The sequence below is a fragment of the Pseudochaenichthys georgianus genome, chromosome 21 (assembly GCF_902827115.2).
Source record: "Pseudochaenichthys georgianus chromosome 21, fPseGeo1.2, whole genome shotgun sequence".
NCBI lineage: Eukaryota > Metazoa > Chordata > Actinopteri > Perciformes > Channichthyidae > Pseudochaenichthys > Pseudochaenichthys georgianus.
Window position 1 is genome coordinate 36,062,291 of NC_047523.1, and position 19,946 is coordinate 36,082,236.

The window sequence follows — 19,946 nt, forward strand, 5'->3', positions numbered from 1 at the left end:
TGTTCAACTTTTGAGGCTCGATGCTTGGCATCAGCCAATCAAATCATGCGTATGCAAATCTGACAGTACAAGCGCTAGCCAATCAAACCGCGTGTATGCTGGGAGAGACTACGCAGGTAATTTCCTCATATTCAAAAAAAATGGAGCGGTAGTGAATCGCCCGGTGCTGTATTATCAGTCTCTGTTCACCTACCGGGATACAGACCGGAGGAGCGAGGCATGGAGGGAGGAGGCAGAGACAGTGGGTGGAACTGGTAGGTTTTCGCCTGTTTGGGGATTTTATATCCAGTTTACTCCGTTTTAACATTGCTATTGCTTTGTATGCCGGGGGCGGGAGATTCCTGATTGGTTGTTGGTTGCGAGAAATCGCCAAGCCTCAGACACGCCCAGCTTCAAGATTTTTTGATGCCTGTAGTGTAGACGGGCCGTTAGACTCAACGTGCATTTACAGTAGTCCGTTGGCATCGGACCTTACATTGTATGCTTAAAGGGATAGTGGAAATCCGCGAATTTTGGGTTTAACTTATGTATTTTTATTAAAAATAAGCATAATAAACCATTTTTTTTAATTTCATGCGCCTAGTTTCATTTTATTTTCAATTTTACTGCTCCCGACCACGCCCTCTCAATGAAACGAAATACTTCGGGAATCTTCGGGTGATGACGAAAACAAAGGAAGACGGGCACAAACATTGGACGAGGCACGAGTATTTTATTATGTTTTCTGGCTGATTTAATGCATCGTTAGCCTGTACCATTGTGTACAACGCCATTTATTGCCTGTCGATTAGGCGACCGGAGGCCTCGTCATCCGATAATCCGGTACAGTGTCGAATGTGTACACTACAGTCATCATATAGACATGATAGACTAACAGTACTGTGAGTACAGCCTACACTTGACAGGCAGCCTGGCTAGCCTAGGATTAGGACCATACTACGTCAAAAGACCGATTGGCTCTAGCTGTATATCATGCTAGTATACAATTCATTTACATTTATTCATGTAATTAATGCCCATAAGGCTGTTACATATACAATAATAAATGTGACAAGATAATTTATGTGAACCTGACCCTGGTATGTTATGAAATGTACCCTACATGCAGTCATCCTCGGGCATAGCCATAGGCCTACAGTGCATGCATGCCAACTTTTGCAATATATAATATAGCGCCTAGCGTGAGCTATGCTTGGGGACCTACCAGTCAAGATTATTTGTGCGTAGGGGTGCATCGTCTGGCGCCTGGTCCTGGTCATCCTCGCCATTGCCCATGCCGTGAACTAACTCCATCTCCTCGGGCTCGAACAAATAAGGACGTAATGGTCCATCGTCTGGCTCAATATTCTCACCATCGTCGCTTACTGAACCGGATTCAGATTCAGTTCCTAAAACTACATTTTCGCAGGAAAGCCGAGAGGATGTTTCTGACTCGCTATCATCACTGGATACCTCGTACAATCCTTCTTCTTTGTCTGGTATATTTGCCCTTCCACGTTCATTCTGCATAGACGCCGTGGTTTGTTATTGTTTCGTCTTCCTGAGTTTTCCTCACTTCCGGTTTGGCTGACTCATCATTTCGTTTCTAAAAAAGTTCGGGGAAGCTGCAATAAAGTGCTTCTAACATGCGTAAGGCAATTATTATATTTTTTTAATCAGGTGTGATTGTTTTGGTACGTAATTATGCTTGTATATAAGTTAAAACGAAACTATTTGTGGTTCAATTTCCACTATCCCTTTAATTGACATGTTCATACCTTATCCAGGGTGCAGTACTGCTCCAGAAAGGGGACACGGCGTACTTCTCTGGCCATTTGCATGGCAATCTCCAGGGCCTTCATCTTCTTCTGGACGCGGCACAATTCTACTCTACCGGTGGAGAATCGAGCGTTTAATTTCGTCAGCTCACTGATCTGCTCATCCTTCCTGTTGACAGAGAAATCACATGCTTCCGTTATCCTTAGAACAAATCTGATATGTAAGATTAACAAGATAAAGTAAACAAAGACAAAAAAGTGTATGTTTACAGATTTCATATGAATTGTTTCCTGAAGAAAACAGATAACATCCATACCACTTCTGAATGGCTTGTGAAGCCTTGTCTGCAGCTTGCGTGATCTCAGACTCCAGCCGAGCTCTGTCCCTCTTCACCTGATCCGTCAGACCAGTCTTAAGAGTCTGCAGAGATGAAACAGTCAAAGAATATAGTTTTTGTTAATTACTTATTCGATTCAAATGTCAATAACAACGTCTAAAATCAAGCCCTACATTGTGTGTGAAGTTTACCTCATTGATTTTGTCAAGAAGAGCATGATTTTCTGCAGCCTGGACCAACGCCTCATCCACCGCCGTTCTAATCTTCTCAATATCAGTTGACTGAATAAAGCACACAAACAGGGAGTTATTTTATATTTTTTGATTTCATTTCCACCTAGAAACTCCTGGGTTCACACCATAGACTGGAAAGGTTCACATCAATAGGCGCTTTCACACGGCAGTACTTTTCCCACAAAGGTTCATCAGAACTCTTTAGTTCTCATGAACTAAGTACAGATCGCGTTCACACCGGAAAAAGTCCCTGGGGGTGGATTAGGCAAATGAAGCCGCTGACGTCACTTCTTCTTCTTCTGCTTTGAGTTCACTGGCAGGCCGCAAACTACTTCACGGCGTATACTGCCACCCGAAGTCCCCGGAGTTGGGGAAGGCTTCAGTAGAAGCTGCTGGGAGTCCCAGCAGCTTCTACTGAAGCCTTCCGAGTACACCTCCTCATCTCCACCGCTCCCATGTTTTATTTTGTGTTGCCATAAGTTAGTCTCTCTGCGTTTCTGCGCTGGGCTAATGCTAATAATGCTAATGCGGGGATAATAAAATGGCGGCTTCACAAAACTTTTGGGGAGTTTTACGGGGCGTGGTTTGCAATCCGCCCAGCCAATCAGACATAGGAACCTTTTTCTCCCACGAAAGTACCTGCTCTCTAGCAGGGACGGAAAAGGGGGTGAAAAGGTTCTCGTGAACTCATTTGAGTTCCGGCTCTTTTTGGTGTGAACGCAACAAATCTACCTGCTCAACATCCTCGGTATTGGTGTTAATGTCCTTCAATGGTGATGATTCGTCCTTTTTGCGATAACTTGATCTCCTGCTGTTCAGGAGAATAAGACAACAAAACAGTTAGGTTAGGAGCTAATATCTTTAAAAAAAAAAAAACTATAATACTGCAGGTAATTTTAAGATGTATAACAGCATTTTACCTTTTCCGATTAAGTTTAGAGGTGTAGATGAGGCCAATGATTCCGCTATCTTCCTTCAGGCCAAACACCCCACCTTCAGGAAGGGTGGAGTCCACCTGCAGGAAGTGAACTTTATGTATTTATTGACATCTCATACCACCTTTGCATCCTTGAACTGATGCTTCAGTATCCTTATGACAGTACCACAGCCTGGAGTTGTACAGTACCACATGTTGCACCTCCTGATTTACACAAACATTTCGGTTAGGTACGTACCTCGGTTCGGTACGTTTTCGGTAAAGCAGAAAAAATTATCGCAAAACAAATATTTTTTGGGGTTTTTTAATTATTAAACTGAATAATGTATTCACTCAAATAAATACAAAATATAATAAAATAAACATTAAGGTGCAGCATTTCGACGAACTGAAATAATCTGTACTGTACTAGCACTCACCTAAGCAGCCAGCTTGACATTAAAGAGCTTACGAAATGCTTTTAGCACCTGTTAGTGGGCTTAGTATATGATAGAGGTTGCATTTGTATTGTGGAATGTGCCATATGATTTTTTTATTATTGATCTATTTTTAATAAATCACGATTATAACAGCATACAAAAGTTGTCAGTTAGTAACAATCGTTCGTTGCGCCGGAAACATCAACTTCGGCCATTTCCGGCGGTGACGTCATGAGTGGAACACAGCTGAGCTCAGTCCCGTTTGAATGCATTGAAGGGCCAAATATTACGACAAAGGATGCACAGCAATAAGACGCCAAGAATAATTGGCAAGCGATATGTTGTATGGGGATGTGGGGTAGTGTTGTCACGATACCAACATTTTGGTTTCGATACCGATACCAAGTCAAGAATTGCGATTCCGATTCTTTTTCGATACTTTTCTTAAAAAAAGGGAAACTCGGAATATCGGCTTTAAAATTAGGAATAACAGATGATTTTAGCAGAACAACTAAAGCAGCAGTGTTACTAAGAACAGAAACCCCAAAGAGTCACATCTAATATAAATATATATAAAAGCATTTATTTTAATTGTGTAGCAGTGAGTTTAACATTTTGGCAGCACTGTTGAGCATTTTGAAAATGTATTGTCATGCCTCTGTGCAAGGCTTAGTCTTTCTATCTGTATAGCCACTGGTGTAAAGTAACTAAGTTCATAAACTCAAGTACTACTTGGGTACAATTTTGAGATACTTGTACTTTATTTAAGTATTTCAATGTTTCTTTTACTACTTTGTACTTCTAATCCACTACAGTTCAGAGGTACATGGTGTACTTTTACTCCACTACATGTATTAATCCCTTTAGTTACTTCACAGATGTGGATGAATGATGTAAAATATAATCAAGTGTTAAATCAGACTTTAGTTCCACCTGGAGTACATCCACAAGATTCAAACTAGCTGCACCTTTACCAGCTTTGAGAACACTTTCATGATCAATCATTATAAAACACATCATATATATTATTCTGAAATGGACCAATCTGCACAATGACTACTTTTACTGTCGCTACTTTAATACTTTTACTTGAGGAACATTTTGAATGCAGTACTTTTACTGTAACAGAGTATTCCTACACTCTGGTGCTTCTAGTACAAGACCTGAGCACTTCTACTTTTACTGTCGCTACTTTAACTATATTTTGATGATAATACTTTTGTACTTTTATTTGAGGAACATTTTGATTGCAGGATTGTTCGTACATTCTGGTACTTCTACTTTAACTCAAGTACAAGACCCGGGTACTTCTACTTTTACTCAAGTACAAGATATATACTTATACTACCTCCGTTTATAGCCTATGAAAAAAACGAATAGAAAACGAAGGCTAAAGCTAACGTTAGCAGATAGTGATGCTAGTTTGCTAGTTAAGTTTGCTCAACGATAATATTGCGACAAACACTTTTCAGTGCACATCACGCTCTGCCGCTCCGACAGGGAGCTCTGCTCTGAACACCTGAACGGCCCGTTCACAGACTTCTGGCGTCTTTTTTGTCAACAAGCCGAGGCGCAGCGGCAGTTGCACTCCCACTTGCAGCCATGCTTCTCGTTTTCTCACATGCTCTGGCAGCTAGCGCGTGGCCGCGTGCACGAGAGAGGGGAGGGACTTAGAGCGTGCTTGAGAGGAGCGGGACTGCAGGCACAGCTGCAGTGCAGGGAGTGGAAGCAGAGCGCTGAACACACAGCGCTGAACACACACGGCTCTTATTAAAACGGCGCTTTTTCACGGGAGTACTTTTCCCCGTCATTCTTAAAGTACCGATACTAATGAAACGGAGGAATCGTACCGTTTTTAACGAAAGGGTATCGCGGTACCTTTTAAGTATCGGTACACCGTGCAACACTAATGTGGGGCAGTCTCAACATCTGGTTATGGGATGTTTTTGTGGCCAAAAAATGATCAAATGTTGCGTATATGGACAAAACAAGTGCGTCGTACGAGGCGGACGTTTGCTAGACCAGGTAACCCGGGGTCGATGAAACCGACGATGTGTGGGGCAGCACATCAAGAGATCGTGTTTCGAACAATCAACAATGCCCGCTAAGGAGAGAGAGTAAACGCTTTCTCGAAGGTTCGTTTTGCTTTCTTACAACGTTACGTTAACTCAACCTTACGTTTGCCATGAGGCTATGTTACTTCCCTTAAGAGCTAGCTGTCTTAGCTAACAACAGTTAGCAGCTAACGTTTTCTGCAGTTTGTGTTTCCACTGAAAAACGTGATGTAGTTATTTAAGGGTAAGTTAACTAAACGTTATCTTACAAGTAGAGAAAGTTAAGTTGTGTTTAAAATCGTCAATGTAATGCACGTTAAAGATTTTGTGTTGAGCATGAAGTTAGCTTTACTGTAGCTCACCAAAGGTTAGCATGTTAAGCTGCACTTTCTGTGGCAGCTCGCTTAATACAAAGAGGGGTTTTGTGCTTCATTGTAAACTTTTCTTACAAATGTGTGTTAATCTACCTGAAATTGTAGGGACAGTTTTTTTCTACTCAACTATACAGACCATTGTTGAGGAGATGCAAAACATACTGTAAATGAGTTGGGTCTGACATATACTTTGAGTAATGTTACTTTGCTGCTAAAAAATGAAACATTATCAGATGAGGACATCACCAAAGTGTGTGAGTCTGTCAGGGGATTTGATCTGTTCTCTGCATGTCGTACAGGGCCTGTACACACTGCTCTGGTATGAATTAAAAATATAATTGTAAAATGTATGTCTCTCGCTCTTGTCATCATTCAGGCTTTGCATTTGAACTCCTATGACTGGTTGCGGACTTGAAGGGAACGACTCCATGGCCTTCCTGACATCCAGGAAAAAGGTGAGATTCTAATCCATTTCAATGCCAACAGCCAGTCATTGTTTTTAACTTTTTTAATATGATTTTTTTGGGGAATTTCTGTTTTATTGGATAGTAGAGATTTACTGAAACCTAACACCAGAGAGAGAGAGATAGAGGGAGGAGATGATATGCAGCAAAAGGCCGAGCGGATGGTTGCTGCTCCGTGTGGAGCGTGTTCTATCAGGTAAAGCACTTTGGTACCCAGTTATTTATGGTATTGAGTTTGAATTTAGCCTTTGGAAGGTCATTTCCGACAGTGCATTGTAAAGACTGAAAAAACATTTATTTGTCTCAACATTCCTGTAATAATTTGTTTTTTTATTGTTGATATTGTTTTGTTCTTTATTTTTGTTGTGAGAATCACTTTGCAATTGTGTAAGTGCTAGCTATATACATAATTATACTAATATTATTGTTGTTACCATCATTAAAAAAAAAATCTTTGTTTTCTTTATTTATCGCTGCAGAAAGGATCATGCCAGCCCACATCAAACACCTGATCAAGAACTTGTGAATCTTCAGGCAGAAAAGATGAAAACACCTGTTCAAAGTTCCAGTTTCCTGTACATGGAACCATGCCTGTCCTCTGTTCCACATGTCTTCAGTCAGTCCAGAGGCCTGTACTACGAAGCAGGATGTTCTCTTCGCGGCTAACTTCAGGGAAAACTCCGGCTTTCCGGTCCTACGAAGCTGGTTCTCTTTTTAGCGGGCTAGATCTCCATGGTAACTTATGCTGAACGGCTAAACTGCCCCGGAGCAGGTTAGGTTGCAAGCTAAGAGCTCAACTCAGTGAAAGCACCGCCTGCTGACCAATCAGAGCTCAGTGTGCGGAGTTTAAAGCGATCAAGTCATATTACAGGAGAAAGGAAATACAGAAAAGCTGCCGTCGCAGGAAAGACGGCCGGCAAAAATCACTGACTGTGTGAACATTAATAGAATATCACCTCCATCTTCAGAGCAATCTGACTATTATAACATTAGCGTTAAGAAAGCTTACTTAAATATCTGCCACGACATCAGTAACCGGATCAGAGTAACATTAAGTACAGTCCGCGGCACATCACTTCATAATGTATCACATATCTCCTGATCTGAGTCAGCTGAGCCATATCTGGCCGTGCAACACTCACAGTGTCACATACTGTATGCAGAAGTATTATTTTAAGCAACACATTAAGTTGAGGAAACACTCGAGTCAAATGTAATGAAAGTCAGACGGTGTGTTAGACGGGGCAGTGATATCTTGAACCTGTTGATGTACGCATTCAAACACTTGTTCTGTTCCAGCTGTATTCACCTTGCAGGTGCAGCTCTGTGGCTTTTATCCTGATCAAGTGTTTAAGTCATGGATGTTTAAAGTTTAACTTCTTCATTTTTGACTAGTATTAAAGTGCACTTTTCATTCAGGAAGTATGACGCTGCGCTGTCAGTACGCTTCTCCATGTTTGTGATTGGTCGAATGCTCCAGATACCACCCCTTTCATGTGAACGCGCACATAACTAGATAGGACACGGCTGGCTTGAGCGATCCACTTGATAACCAGCGTCGTAGGACAGTTTAGCGAGAGCATGTATGTTTTGGATTAGGCCAACCGGCTAACTCAAACATATCCAGGTTAGGTTGAACCGGCTTCGTAGGACAGGCCTCTGGACCCTATGACTCGGACACTAGTTCTACCAAGGCTTATTAGAGGTAAGAGTGGTAGGAGAGGAGTGGAGTTATCTTTGTATTTAGGCTGCAAGTCGACAAAGGTGATCAGATGCTAATAATGATCCGATTCATTTGATATTGATTGTCTGCCAATACCGAATCCTGATCCGATTCTTCTATTTCCCAGATAATACAGCTGCACCGTGTACACTAGCTCTATTTGTTTTTGCCATTGTAATTCACCATAAGCAATTGTTGACTGTAACGTCTAGACTCTATGCCAACCAACTGTAATTTGTAATGTATTATACTTTAACGGTTCTGGCAACCACAGCAGCCCAAATGTTAACGTAAATATTAAGTTTTCTTTTTACAGTGTACTTATATCTGTACATTTCTTTTCAGTTTGCTTCAAGAAGTGGCTTCAACAGACAGAAGTGCAGGCCAGATTGGGAAAGGCTGGACGCTACACAACGGGAAACATTATGGACATGAACAAGGAAAAACAACAAACACTTTCTTTGTTGCCTTGTTCTTATCATACATAGTGTTACGGTTTTTGTTACCATTTAAATATTGAATTCTATGTATTACTTTTATTTTAAATCAAATGCACCGGTTTTAGATAATATATTTATTTTGATGTGTAGGTTGATTTGCAGGTTGGTTGTTATTTGTATAATTATTGTATTGTTACTGTGTATTTTATTATATTAACTAGCTATTTATTAAATTAAAATACTATTGTGAACACTATACAATGTCTTTATTTTGTAGATACCAGAATACATGACACAATGAATCTTTGTAATATATTTATGTTCTCTTGTTTAAATAATCATACCAGTATTTAATGTATGCTGGTCACCTGGAATCCTGGTAAGCTCCCAGCAGGGTATATTTAATACTATTATTAAACATAAGCTGGTGATAGATGGATAAACCAGCCATCCTGGCCAGCTGAAGTGTCCAAAACCCCTCTCCAGCCAACCATTCCAGCCTAATATCTACTGGCTGGTCAATTGACAACAGCCTGACCAGCTACATGTATCTAAACTGGTTATTTCAGCAGAGTCATTATTATTTATTTACTATTTTTTGAGAATCTCTGAATTTTAGTCAAATGTATATACCAGTCTCTGTTCTGTTGCCTGAGCCAAGTTTGCCTGCTACATTACGATGTATTATTATTGATTTACTATTTATTGAGAATCTCTATGAATTAAAGTCAAATGTATACCAGTCTGTGTTCTGTTGCCGCATCGGATCTCCGCCAAATGAGTCTTGTCTGTCACTCGATTCTGTCTCCAGAGTCCGACATCAGCCACAGAGGTAGTGTATTATTCAACAGGTGTTCTACTCGTGACGTGCGTGACGTCACTAACCGGCGAAAGCTGTTTTGTTCGGAGCGGTCGTGTAACATCGGAAGTGAGCATGGAAAGTTGTAATAAACCACGATTTATAAATACTGCGGGCATATTGTCATGAATGACATGATTTCCCATTAATAATATTATATATATTATCGTAATAAGAACAGTATTGTCCTTCATTTCGTAAGCTCTTTAAGACTTGTTTGTCATTGTATTTTCATGTTTTTTTAACAAATGTACCGAACCGAAGGGCCCATACTGAATATTCGGTACGAATACCGTTACACCCCTACTTACATTGTGAACAAAAGTAACCAACGGGCTATGATTATTTATAGAGGGAATATGTGACATTTATTTGCTTCTTCGGCTTGTCAATTTTCTTTAATATATACCAAACCTGATTCTACAATGTTACACTTATTTTATGATATAATTACTGCTGCTATACTTATCCACCTGAATGTGTGCTTCTGTAAGTTGTAATTTATATATATATATATATATATATATATATATATATATATATATATATATATATATAAAAATATAAAATAGTGTTCTTTTTACCTGCCTACATCTATATCTGTATTTCCACATGTATATTTTCCACATATATTGTGTTTTTCTGTATTTCAGAAATATTTTTGGACTTTTTATTTCTTGTGTCTTAATTACTCTTATGTACATTGTCTTGTTTTTTATGCTGCTGCAATGAAAAAGAAAAAAGAAAGTTGGATCAATAAAGTATAGATCTATCTATCTATACTTTGCGGTAACAATGTACATTTTCCATTTTAGGGACGAATAAAGAAATTCTGATTAGACTCACAAAACAAATGATTTACTATCAATTTGGTAGAGTTACAATGGCTACATTTTAAGGATGCAGGCAAAAATAGAAAAAAAAGATTTTTCTGACTTTAGTTCAATTATGAGATGATTTGGTCCCTACTTGAGTCACTTTACCTTACACTCGGGACATTTGATGACATCGTCACTTTGAATGGACAGCAGGCAGGATGTGCAGTAGATGTGGGAACATAAAAGCACACGAGGGAGGTTGCCTTCAACTTCGTCCTCTGAAAAAGAGGAAAACACACAAAGATAAGCAGGAATAATGCAACTACAGTGTAAACTATTTATGCAAAATGGAATGCATTTTTATAAAAGGTGATATTACTAATGTGTGTTAATTGAATTGGCCCCTAGCCCCGTCATTTTGCAAAGCAATTTTGAATATTCCTGATATTAAACCAAAAACTTATTAGCAACTTTTTCTGCTTGTAAATAATAATGGGGAATATTTTACTCGGAGTTCAAAGGGCAGGTTTCGAGTCGCACTGGATACTTAGGTTGTTAACTTGTTTCCTACAAAAGAACGTGTCCGTTGCGTTGCTATTGCTAGCCATGTAAGCTATTGAGTTTCGGCCATGTGTTGAGGCTCTTTTTGAGCACGCTTTGCAGAAGGGACAAAATCTTCAATCGACAGATTTGATATGATACGTTACATTTAACACGCTTCAAATGCATAAATATACTCGTTATGAGACTTTCGAGCACCTGCAATTTGCACAATTGGCATTAGTTGCATTAATTAGCATGCATTATGCAGACAAGAGCTACAAAATGGCGTGGCCGATTCGGACAACTTTGGTGTTTTTATAAATGTATATTGAGGATGCGTAATCAATTTCTGACATTTGTAGGATTAAAAAAGTCAGTTTTAACCAGAAAGTGGCCTTATTTGTACTTTTTTATTCGATTTTAAAGTCGATTGAAGTCCTTAAAATGTCGGAAATTGATTCAACACCCTTAATATTCCTCATAAATCACACCAAAACTGTCCAATTCGGCCATGCCATTTTTTAGCTAATGTCACATATGCGTAATAGTGCTAAATTATCAAACTTTTCAACATTTACAAAAAACTATTAGCTAGCTGCTACTGTCTTGCTAGCTAGCTAGTACTAGCTTCCTAGCTAGCAGACGAATTTAGGTATTTCAACTAGCTTAAGTTATCGTAAAACACGATTTATGCGAGCTCTAAACTAAGAGAAAAGGACTGTAAACTTCCTACCGGGTAGAGTAAAGGCTTCTTCACATAGCGTGCACATCTCAGCGCTGGGGTTATCGCCTCTTTTTATCATTTTGTATTTAAAGTGTAGAGGGGTTTTCTTTCGTCTGAAAACCAGAAAGGTGCGGTCGTCGTTGTCACCTGCCCACGTGGTTCAGGTGCGTTCAATGTCCCACCTTGAATAATGGAGAATAATTTGTTTTAATCAAAAAACAGCAGTGTACATTATGCTTGTCCAGCCTATCAAACTCACAAAATATAAACATTGATTACAATACACTTTATTTTAATTCACATTAATGAATCTATTGAAATGCCATACATGTTTTTTTCTCAAATATAAATCTTCATCAATGTGCAGTGTTACTTTTGAATCTCGTGTGACATTATTTTTTTACCCCTTTTTGATCGACTGTATCATTAAGAATTGTGTCTTTAACCACGTAGGCTATAAATTAGCTCGGCTGGCAATAACCAGTATACCAACCAGCAAATTGTCTTAAGATAAAAGGCTAAAACATAATCTGCTACAGCTATTTTGATTGAAAAAAAGTATTGATGTCATCTCAGCCTTGGCAGCTGTAATAAAGAACAAAGTCAATGGCCTAAGTGCAAATGGTGTACTCTTTTCGGTGGCCACTAGGTGGCACTAAAGCATAGGCCTACGTCACACAGGTCATATGTGGGGTGATGGGTTCACAAAGGCCAGATGGCAAAATTATAGCCTAGAGATCTTCAAATGTGCAAATATTCACTTTCTTTTAGTAAGCCTCGCTAGCATCACATTTCACCCAACTGAAGATCTCTACTTCATCCCTTTGTCTTTGGATCTCTGGGTTACAGGTGATGGTGAATGGACATTTTGGAAGATGCTTATTTTACATGAAGTGGAAGCTCTTTTTGTACCAATGTGTTTGACGCCTTAATGGATTAATTGTAAATAAACAGTGCAAGCTTACATCGTTTTAACCATGTTGTGTTTCTACTTTTAGTAAGTTCTCATCTGATTAGAAAGATAGACAGAAAGACAGATGGATAGATAGATAGATAGATAGATAGATAGGTGGATATATGGATAGATAGATAGATGGATAGATAGATAGATAGATAGATAGATAGATAGATAGATAGGTGGGTAGATGGATAGTTAGATCAAAACAATAAAAAGCAAGTATATACTGTATATAAATATCGATGGTATAAAGGACATGTCACAAATCATTCTCAGAATAAAATGGTCTAGATAAGTTAGACTGTTCTATACAAGACCAACATACTACAGCAACAGAAATATAGACTCACAGTATATAACATATATTTATATATATTACAAAAGCAGAAACATATATACGCATATGATAGTATCAATTACAGATGTGTAAAATAGCTGTTGTGCAAAATGTTCATGGAGAGGAAAGGTGTATTTTATGTTGCTTTGTGTGATATATTCTTTTGTTTGCTTTTGAACCAATTGCATGGCTCCTCAGCAGAGCGGCAGCATGTCGCTCCTCTCCTCCATCCAGCATCACACCGCCAGAGGACAATGGCCATCCACCAAATGAAGCAGCAGTAACAGGAAGTGACAGCCGATAGAGAGCAGAGAGCCACAGACATCAGATGGTAAAGGTAAATTGTGTAGTATGCAACACGGCCAGGACTTTAACCTTCAGAGAGCGTTCATCCAAATCCCTGGAGGGGGGGATTAAAGTGCAACGCATCACAGGGGTCTCTCCATTTGAGGCTGGCAGGATACAGCCCTGAAGAACAAGTTGAAATACATGTGTTTCAACAGTTCGACTCCCACCTCTGCATCGCTGTCCCAATAAATACGGCTCCTGTTGTTGATCTGGAGAGAAAGTAGACCCACCTTGGTGTGAGGTGTCAGAACGCCTGCAGGTTTCAAATACACCTGTCTGCTAATGGGAGGCAGGAAAACATCCCAGATCAGTTGGCCCAAGGATGTTTAACACTACACATGTATCTGACATACCCACTTGTTTGTTAAGAAAATGCACAAGTTTAAACAACACAGATACAGACCGATGTTACCAATAACTCACATATATAACACAAAGCATAAAAACAAATAAAGAAAACGAACGCACACTTTGAGTTACTTTATTTATTTGACAACATTCTAACAGGAGAATCACCAAGACACTGTTACTCTGGAAAGAAATTGATATTTTGCGTAAGGTATTTTGGGAAGGGCTTTGCAATTGAAAAAATAAAAGAAATACATTACATTTTAAAATACAATAATAATAATAATAATGTTAATAATAATAATAATTTCCCAAGTGGCGGCATTTTGCAACATGTACAAATATTGTTTTAACATTAAAAAGCTAAATTTAACATCTAAAGCCAGTTGAGTAGCACTTGAAATGTTTTTGCTCTCTGAAGCCTGATGTACTTATATGATTCTGTTTTCTTCAAGTTTGTATTTTGTTGGTCGAACGCACTTATTGTAAGTCGCTTTGGATAAAAGCGTCAGCTAAATGCAATGTAATGTAATGTAATGTAAAAAAACAATTGGTAAAAGTGTTTTAAATGTATGAAATATTCCCTTGTCCTCGTCTGTGAACAGGTTTTATTTACTTCCTGTTAAACAAAAGAATATGTTCTCCTTCCTGCTGTCTGAATTCCAGCAGATGGAAGGAGTGTGGAGTTATTTATGAATTTGGGCACTGAAGGAATCTGGCCATCGGTCTTTACCAGGGCAGGGTGTGTGTGTGTGTGTGTGTGTGTGTGTGTGTGTGTGTGTGTGTGTGTGTGTGTGTGTGTGTGTGTGTGTGTGTGTGTGTGTGTGTGTGTGTGTGTGTGTGTGTGTACCAGGGTGGGGGGGTAGTAGACGTGTTTACTATGTGTAATGAACCAATCAGCAGGCCGCCCAGGGGGGGATGTGGGGGTGCCGGTTAGGGGAATGGGGGTCGCTCCCCATCTTTCCTTTTCCCAAATGTGGGTCACTTCCCATCCTCGGGTGATTTCCCTCGTGTTTCCGTAGAAACAATAACCCTCCTGCCCCCCCCAAACCCCTTATCAAGGCACTTACTCATTTATAATGCTCTTAATGAATCTGCATTATCCCGTTAGCTGCCTCCTGATGTCTCACAGGCTTTGAACAACCATCCGCCCGTTCATTGTTATTATCCAGTTATTTCCTCACTTATTGTGGGTCATCTCTTACGGCAGGGGAGGATGTCTATAGGAAGACGTGTATTTGTGTGTACCTCAAAGGTCTTATTGGAAAACAACCTCTGTACGTTTCCTTTGTTTCCCCCCGTCTGTTCACAAGTAAAGGTCAATATTGAATTAATCAGATTGACAGCTGTGATTCAGAACTGTGGGTCTTCTGGGAACCTTCAGAATAACTAGATATTATCAAGTCCATTTGAAAGGAGTTCATTAATATTGATGTGACTTCAGAAAACCTCTAACACATAGCTTTTCTTCAAAGGAAGCACGTTTGGTCACCCCTTCAGATGAACAACACACGGTACATTAATAGTCCACTTATTAATATTGATGTTATTTCAGCAAACCTGAAATGTCATATGTCATACCTGTTTGTATGCTTTCACCGTCTGTCCATAGCCTTTATGTGCCTTGTATTTATTCTTATGTGTGCTTTTTTTATCTATTCGTGTACTATTATATTTTATTATAATGTTATGTTCATTGTGAAGCACTTTGGCAAACCCTCTGTTTTTAAACTGTGCTATATAAATAAAGTGGATTGGATTGAAACCCCCACATAGGTTTTCTTTAAAGGTAGCATCACTGGTCTTCTCTTTAGGCCTCATGTCTTTTCAACCTCCCTCCTATTCCTTTGTTTCCCTCCTTCTGGTCACAAAGTAGTATTGGGTATGATTTATTTAGTGGATGGACACTAAATAAATCAAATATCTTCTAGGATCTCTCAGATGAACCACACAAGGTACATTAACAAGTCCATTATAAATACTCCATTAATATTGATGTCACTTTGGCAAACCTCACAGATTTTCTGACAATGGTCATCAAGTGTTCATGGTCATTCATTGTGACGGGATGATGTCTATAGGAAACCGTCTGTGTGTGTGTACCTCAAAGATCTTAACTTAAATAACAACCTTCTTCCTATTCCTTTGTTTCCCTGATCCTAAAGTAGTGTTATAGTGTAACATTGAATTTAACACATTGACATCTGTACTCCAAGAGTCAAATACAAACCATATATTAACAAGTCCATTGATGTTACTTCAGCAAACCTCCAACATATCGTTTTTCTTCCAAGGAAACATATTTTTCCGTTTGAGGAACGTTTTCCTTTGACTCATGGAAGAAGCCCCGCTGACCCACTAGCTTTGTGAGCATGGTGTGCTAAAAACATCTTCTCTCTTTCGTGACCGTCAGAAGGAAAACAAAAAAGGTCAAGAGACGTGTAAGGTCCAGGAGACTCAAGAATTGGCTTTAAGCGGTAGCCCCCTCCCCCCAAGGCCATTTGGTTGCATCATGAAGAGAGCAAGAGCAAGGGCGACGGCAAAGGACATTAGCGTTGTACCTTCCTCTCTTTGTCTGCTCAAAGAAAGAGCTGCCATCAAACAAAGAGAAATAATTCAGTCTTACATCTGGCTGTAAGGCAGATCCATTCAGTTCATTGTATACGCATTTTTAAGCACATTTATTTCTTTGTTGTTACGTCTCTGAAGTCAACTTTTTCTTTTTGATTGGCGAATATCTGCCTGAGCGTAGCGGTTATGATTAGATCCAGGTCAGCTGACACAAACAGACACAGGACTGCTCTTTTTTTATGTGAACCGACCACATTACTACACACTACGCACGATGCTCTTGATATTGGGGTTGGGGGATGTTTCATATTTGTTTACAATACCCTCAAAATGGACCCATTATATCCATCGGGTGCAGATTTACAATTTACAGCCTTGAGCGATTTTTATGGCTCGAGGCTGTTTTCAGCAGCAGCCTTTTTGGGTCTCGGTCTCTCTATAGCCTGTCCTAATGCCCTTACTTCTCTTTTAGACATGCCAATGACTTCTATATATTCTTCACTATAGGCTCGACAAATATACATTGAGTGACAACCAACACGTGACACTTTAATGCATTTCAGTAGAATAGTCCTGCAATAAATACTGCATGGTGCCATTGCTATATAGTCCATATCATACATAAGAAGGCTGTATCGTTCCTTTCAATGAAGTACCTTGTGTTTACATTCTTTCATTTACGTGAAATGAGGACGTGTGATCATCATCGAAGTGACTCCATAGGAATCATAAAAAAGCCTTTACTGAACTGTTGGCATATATTTACAAAGAGACATATGCTACTTTCATATGCGATGCCAGCACTTAGCAACACTTACCAAGGTGTTGTTAATTGTGCAAGAATGACACGTCCCTTCTCAAGCTTCCCACTGACTAACACGAACATATTCATTGGAATACAAATCACTGAAGGAAATCCTGTCTCATTCATATTTATGTCCCCATACAACTGTCATCTTAATCAGACTGCAGCAGGGGAACATATTTATTCTGGGTTGTCAAACTTGGAGTTAAGAATGTCAATTGAAACAAAACAAAAACATCACCGATTAGTTGGCCGTCTTAATGCAACAACACTACTTGGTTAGGTTAAGTCGTAGAAGGTCATCCATCGTCTCAACATTGGTGTGGACGTTTGAAGAATGATGTTCATAACTCAGAGATACATAGATATTAAAGCATTGAAGCTGCTCTAGGAGATTGGGGAGATTTCTGACTACATTGAGACTTTGGAAGAGTTGTGTCTCTAAAAACCTGTGTGCCTTGCATGGAATTGAAATGTTACACAGGTTGTGTTTGGATCAGGACGGTTGTATTGGTTTCTGTTTGTCCTGGTTCTTACATCAACGTCTGTGGAGTTATTCCATAACTAACATCACACCTATTATGAATAGGTCTGTGAACCCTTTGTGCCTTCGGCCACCCTCTCTCCTGCGCCCCTTCCTCTCTGATATTTATAGCTTGATCACTCATTCACACGTTCACTTGGTCACACTTCCTTGAACTCTCAACTCTTCATCCCCTCAAAGGCACATTGAGAGGGCGAGGCACCAGTGGTTGGGAGTTCCCTTTAAGAGCCTGTGCGTTGTAAAGACCCGCTCTGTGACCTACGGCCCATCGAACATCACACAGATCCACATCAAGGCGAAGAGGGAGAGATCCGACCAATCAGGCCGCTCGTTAGCCGGCCTCACTATCGCTCTGTCGATCAACGTTTCACGACCCGTCCATTCTCCCAATGATCGGCTCACCATCGCCGCCACTCGGCCTTTTACGCCAGAGGCCGCTGCCTTCGGAGGAGAAGGTTGTTTTGCATGTTGTGTGAGATGACGTCTGAAGAATGGGGGGTTGAGACGGGGTGATTTTGGGGGGTTGGGGGTGTTTTAATAGTAAGCCGAGAGCAGTCTCTGTTGCAATTATCTCACTTTGCTGCACTTACAGAATGCTTGACCTGCTTCTCAGCATCGATATGGCATTTCTCAGGGCGAGGCGGGGGTCGGCACAGAGGGTTCGGATCTACACAGGAGTGTGTGTGAAAACAGAGATACTTTTGACCGTGCGTGTGAGAAAGAGCATGAATAGGTGTGACACTGTTTATGTATGTGTGTGTGTGTGTGTGTGTGTGTGTGTGTGTGTGTGTGTGTGTGTGTGTGTGTGGTGTGTGTGTGTGTGTGTGTTTCTTACCTGTCAGCCGCCCTGTGGTGGGGCCGAGGCCGTGAGAGCCCCTCCTGGGTGGCCGATAGGAGCTTGAAGAGGTTGTGAAGAAGTTAGTGTTGGCTGATTAACTTATCACAAGACCCGGATACAACAAAAACAACCATTTTCTACCAGCATTCAAATCTAAGGTGTTGACTTCAGCAAAATGGTATATTTTTTATAGAAATTAACAAGAAAAATATAGAAGCAGCTCTAAATCACTTTGACGCAGCAGGAACTCTAATGTTAACTTTAAGACACAATGGAAATGTCTCCTCTCTACACTGTACTGCAGATCTGAGGAGACATCTGTCAGATTCGACTGACGCATTCCTCCATCGGGTCTCTGGCTCACTGAGGAGCTGCTCTCCCACCTTCATTATTAAAACATGAATCAGATGGAGGAACAGATGCTCGGGTGACTCAACAGGAATTTGAAAACAGAAAAAACCGTTGGCAAAATAAAGAACAAGAGTCAGTTTCTTTTTTGCAGAATTTGCACAAGAATGACTTTAGCTGAAACTTGACTTTGTTTCTGTGTCTGATTTATGTTGAAATGCCCTTTGGCTCAAGAATCATGTTCTTCAGGTTTATGAACATCTTTCCTGTAAACATAGCCTAATTTAAACTATTTATTAAATAATTTTAAATGAGACTAAAGAGCAGTTTTAAGCAGAACTACGCTAAGTATATTTTGAAAATCCTCAGATATATAAAACACAAAACAAGAGCAAGTATTCTTATTATTCCCCCTATATCCCAAGGATAAAGCAATGTATTTTATTCAGGATTTTTACTTCGGTTTGTAATTTAAGTATGTACCTGCAGTTTTGGATCGCAATTAGGATTATCCAAATACTGTTCCAAACATTATCTTAAAGAGGTGATGAACAAATGTGTTTAAGGGGACAATAATGCCAGCTTCCTAATGAAGAAACTCCTGCAACCTTTCCATGTTGTCCAAAAACGATTTTTCTTTTGATTACTGGAATTTAAAAAAGACGACAATTGCTTTTACCATGGCCACAGCAAATGTAAGCAACACAAAATAAGATATTAACACTCACTGACATCATAGTCCTGAAATATACGCACGCTTTCTGGGAACTGGCGCAGAGGACACACACCTGGGCTTGTTGGCGGGAATCTTAAGGTATTATTTATTTCTCTTCTAAGTGATGAGCTGATTCAAAGCACTACTTGGAAAGGACATGACAGGTTCGCTGAAAGAGGCTGTTGAAACTGCAATTTGTCTCTGAAGATCTACTTTCTGTGAAGTTCAAATACTCAAACATCACAATGTTGTTTGCAATACCCAGTAAACACTCCCACACACTGTTCACACACTTTCACACACTTTGGCCCACACACACACACACACACACACACACACACACACACACACACACACACACACACACACACACACACACACACACACACACACACACACACACACACACACACACACACCAACACACACACACACACACACCACACACACA

General features: G+C 39.9%; 1 protein-coding gene and 2 long non-coding RNA genes across 6 annotated transcripts in view; 2 read left to right on the forward strand and 1 right to left on the reverse strand.

The window, feature by feature from the left end:
- The window catches only part of rnf17 (ring finger protein 17), a 54,169-nt gene extending 42,345 nt beyond the window's left edge, over positions 1-11,824 (reverse strand). For 3 of the 4 annotated variants that reach the window (XM_034109358.1, XM_034109356.1, XM_034109355.1), the window contains exons 1-7: positions 11,693-11,824; positions 10,582-10,694; positions 3,249-3,343; positions 3,061-3,139; positions 2,287-2,376; positions 2,075-2,178; positions 1,758-1,926 (exon numbers count right to left, since the gene is read on the reverse strand). In XM_034109358.1, coding sequence (XP_033965249.1) covers positions 1,758-1,926; positions 2,075-2,178; positions 2,287-2,376; positions 3,061-3,139; positions 3,249-3,343; positions 10,582-10,694; positions 11,693-11,762 — 720 coding nt within the window. In that variant the 5' untranslated portion in view covers positions 11,763-11,824. The remainder of the gene's footprint in view (positions 1-1,757; positions 1,927-2,074; positions 2,179-2,286; positions 2,377-3,060; positions 3,140-3,248; positions 3,344-10,581; positions 10,695-11,692) is intronic. The other variant, XM_034109357.1, reaches the window with a different exon arrangement.
- LOC139435974 (uncharacterized) lies at positions 5,614-7,188 on the forward strand. The gene is made up of 3 exons (XR_011645181.1): positions 5,614-5,819; positions 6,489-6,567; positions 7,056-7,188. It is a non-coding gene; the product is annotated as an uncharacterized lncRNA (long non-coding RNA).
- On the forward strand, positions 8,228-8,990 carry LOC139435975 (uncharacterized). The gene is made up of 2 exons (XR_011645182.1): positions 8,228-8,281; positions 8,645-8,990. It is a non-coding gene; the product is annotated as an uncharacterized lncRNA (long non-coding RNA).
- Positions 11,825-19,946: the final 8,122 nt, after the last annotated feature.